We start from the raw sequence: 3,039 nt of genomic DNA, 5'->3' as shown, positions 1-3,039 counted from the left end.
GCAGTAGCGAGTGTATAAAAGTTAGCAGCAGCGCCTCAATAGCAGTAGCGCGTCCAGGCAAAGCGCGCTAGCGCTACTAGCAGTAGCGAGCTTCCTCTAACCGCACTACTGCTACACTTGTGTAGCAGTAGCGCCGGTGTGCACGCGCTACTGCTATGCGTTAGTTGTAGCGCCTTATTAGTAGCGCCTGTCCCCGCGCTACTGATACATCTAAAACCCGCGCTGCTGCTAGCCTTTTCCCTAGTAGTGCAACATTGTTTTCCATTCCAATATGCACCCTTGTGCATAATATGAGATCATTTGAACAAACTATGCCATGAATGTAGCCATAAGATTGATCATTTGGCTTGAAAGGCATTGATCTCCACACATGATAGCTCGTTTCTGAGAACACTTTTTAAAAAGAATTGCCGTATTTCAAGTTTATTATTTTTCCTGGTAACTTGGCCACATATAATGACACAATGCGAAGGTTTTCCAATTTTTTGAATTTTTTTGAATTTTTTATGCCCGTTTCAAAATGCGGTCAAAACGGCGGGCTTGAACGTTCCTAGCTAGTGGTTGAATCTTGAAAAACTTTTGATGTTTCTCTGATTAAATTAATACTTATGTACCGAGAAATAATTTTTGGAAAAAATAAAGAGCAAACTATGAGGCAGCTACAGTTCAAATTTGACCCGCTTCCAACTGGATCAGCGGAAATTTGTCTTTTTTACCAGAGGTGGATACAATCTTTTGACACCCAGCTATTTGGTCATTTGTGCATTAAATATGGCCTAATAGTTTATAAAATTTATTCATGCAATTTTGCAATAAATATATTGTAGGTCCTTCACAAAAAAAACTCATTTGGGCACTCAAAAAGTGAAAATGTTTTTTTTTGCAAAAAACTCATTTCCGACGACATCTTTTTAAAGATATTTATCTTATTCCATGTTGTTATTTTTTCTGAAAACTTGTTCAAATTTTGGTGACACAATGAGAAGGTTTTCCATTTGTTTTAGAATTTCTCAGATCATAAAGTAGTTTAAATGATTTTAACACATTATTTTAAGTCAACTACGACCAATTTAGATGGTCATAAAATCGTACTGCATTCTGATTGGTCCGTGGACATATCACGTGGATCATGCATCCAACACCGTCGGATGCTCGGGGATCCAACGGCTGTCCTCGATCCATCCACACCAACCCCGAAACCCTAGCTATGTCCTCCGGGTCAATTTTCATCCACCCCCGCCTCCTTTCTTTCTCCCCTCGCTCTCTTCTCCTTCCTCTCTCCCCTCCCAATCCAATCCAAGCCCTCCCGATCCAATCCAGGTCAACCACACGAACCTTGCCGCCGGCCCACCCCTGGTTTTAGCGCGGGTGCGGCGACGCGGTCCTGCCGTTGCGGGAAGGTGCGCCGGAAGCGAATGCGCAGCAGCGAGAACGCCGTCTCCACGCGCGTCGCCGCCATCATCGCCTCCAAGCGCCGCCGCAAGACCGGCAAGCGTCGCGGCTGAGAGGGCATGTGCTTCTCCCTCCCTTGCCCCGAAGACCCCTTCAACGAGTGCCACGGCAAGAAGCGCAAGACCGAAGACGCCGCCGACACCAACGACGACCACAAGAAGAAAAGCAAGGGTTCCAAGAAGCAGGAGCGGGCCGGCGCGGGAGACTCCTCCACCGGCGCGGCGGTGTTGGGGGCGGTGGCGGCGAGGAGGGGGTGCCACGAGTGGGTGGTGGACCACTATAGCAACCCGCACAACGTGGAGGCGTTCGACAAGAACGACGCCGACGTTGGCACCGGCCTCGTCGGCGCGCCCGCCTGCGGGGACATCATGAAGATGCAGATCCGCGTCGACCAGGCCTCCGGCAGGATCGTCAATGCCTGCTTCAAGACCTTCGGCTGCGGCTCCGCCATCGCATCCTCCTCCGTCGGTGAGCAAGCATACCGCCCCCTCGGTTTCCTTCCTCCGCTAGCAGCTAGTCTTCTTTATATTTCTGTCACGTGTGCTTGTGTTCATGTTCTTCAGGCATTAATTTTTAACACCGCACCAAATCACAATAATAAGAGCTTCATCTGAATCCATGTCATAAGAGCTTCATCTGAATCCGTGTCCATGCGGTTTTTTTACCTTTTAATGTTGATATGTAAGCCCATCTAAAGGAGTTTGTCATTCATTCCTTACAATTGTCACAGAAATTAATTAGTTTGCATCTAACTGTAGATATCTGCAACTATCTGTATTTCACACATTCAGAAATTGACATGGTCGCCACCACCGACTGCGAGCGGGGGTCCTGGTCCTCTCCCTTGTCGTCCTCGGCGGCGGCAACGCGGCTGGGCACCATCGCCGTGCCCTGCGTCGACGTCTCGATCGGCTTCACGCCCACGAGTCCTGCAATGACCTGTTCCTCGTCCACATCAGCTTCACCGTCGCCAACACCTGGAACCACGCCAAGGTACCCTACTCGCCCTGCCTGCCCGCGCGCCAACTCGCTCGGCTTCCACTAGCGATTGAGCTTGATGTATTGCTGCGGCTTTGACTGTTCGTCAATGGTCGGCCAGAAGCTGCGGTAGCAGTAAAAGCGCATGTGTCTGATGCCTAGAAGCAAGTGGTAAAGCTTGACATCTGAAGATGATGACACCAACGCGAAGATGGTAGTTTCTCTGATGAGATGATGTTTCGACCATGAAGATGGTAGTTTCTGCGAGTCTTTCTAGTGCCTTAGTTTCTTGAATTGGGGAGCAAATAAAATAAGTACAGTAGATAGTTTTACTCTTCTTTGCGCTTAGCCATACTCTTGCATATCAATACCAGGCATTCCATTATAGGCTGATGTTCAACTCAGTGATCTTAGCATGCGTATTTGGTTGCTACTAGTAGGAAATTTCTGCAATTAAAGTTAGCATCGGGCATCTTGTAGGCCATTGTCACCGAATAAGCTGAATTTGTATGCTATAATAGACACCTGGTGAGGTAAACAATTGATTCTTGTTCATGCCACTTCCTGTTTTAGATGCTCAATGTGGTTACTACATGAGTTTGTTATGTT

At 47.8% G+C, this 3,039-nt stretch overlaps 1 protein-coding gene across 1 annotated transcript; it reads left to right on the top strand.

Annotated features, from left to right (window-relative positions):
* The first annotated feature begins 1,241 nt into the window (after window positions 1–1,241).
* LOC123134749 (iron sulfur cluster assembly protein 1, mitochondrial-like) lies at window positions 1,242–2,278 on the top strand. Its single transcript, XM_044553929.1, has one exon. It carries the CDS (start codon window positions 1,512–1,514, stop codon window positions 2,064–2,066), a length of 555 nt encoding a protein of 184 aa, XP_044409864.1. The 5' UTR covers window positions 1,242–1,511; the 3' UTR covers window positions 2,067–2,278.
* The last annotated feature ends 761 nt before the right edge of the window (window positions 2,279–3,039 follow it).

Source organism: Triticum aestivum, chromosome 6B (genome assembly GCF_018294505.1).
Source record: "Triticum aestivum cultivar Chinese Spring chromosome 6B, IWGSC CS RefSeq v2.1, whole genome shotgun sequence".
Lineage (NCBI taxonomy): Eukaryota > Viridiplantae > Streptophyta > Magnoliopsida > Poales > Poaceae > Triticum > Triticum aestivum.
Note: the sequence above shows the minus strand (reverse complement) of the source record. Positions and strands in the feature narration are given on the sequence as shown.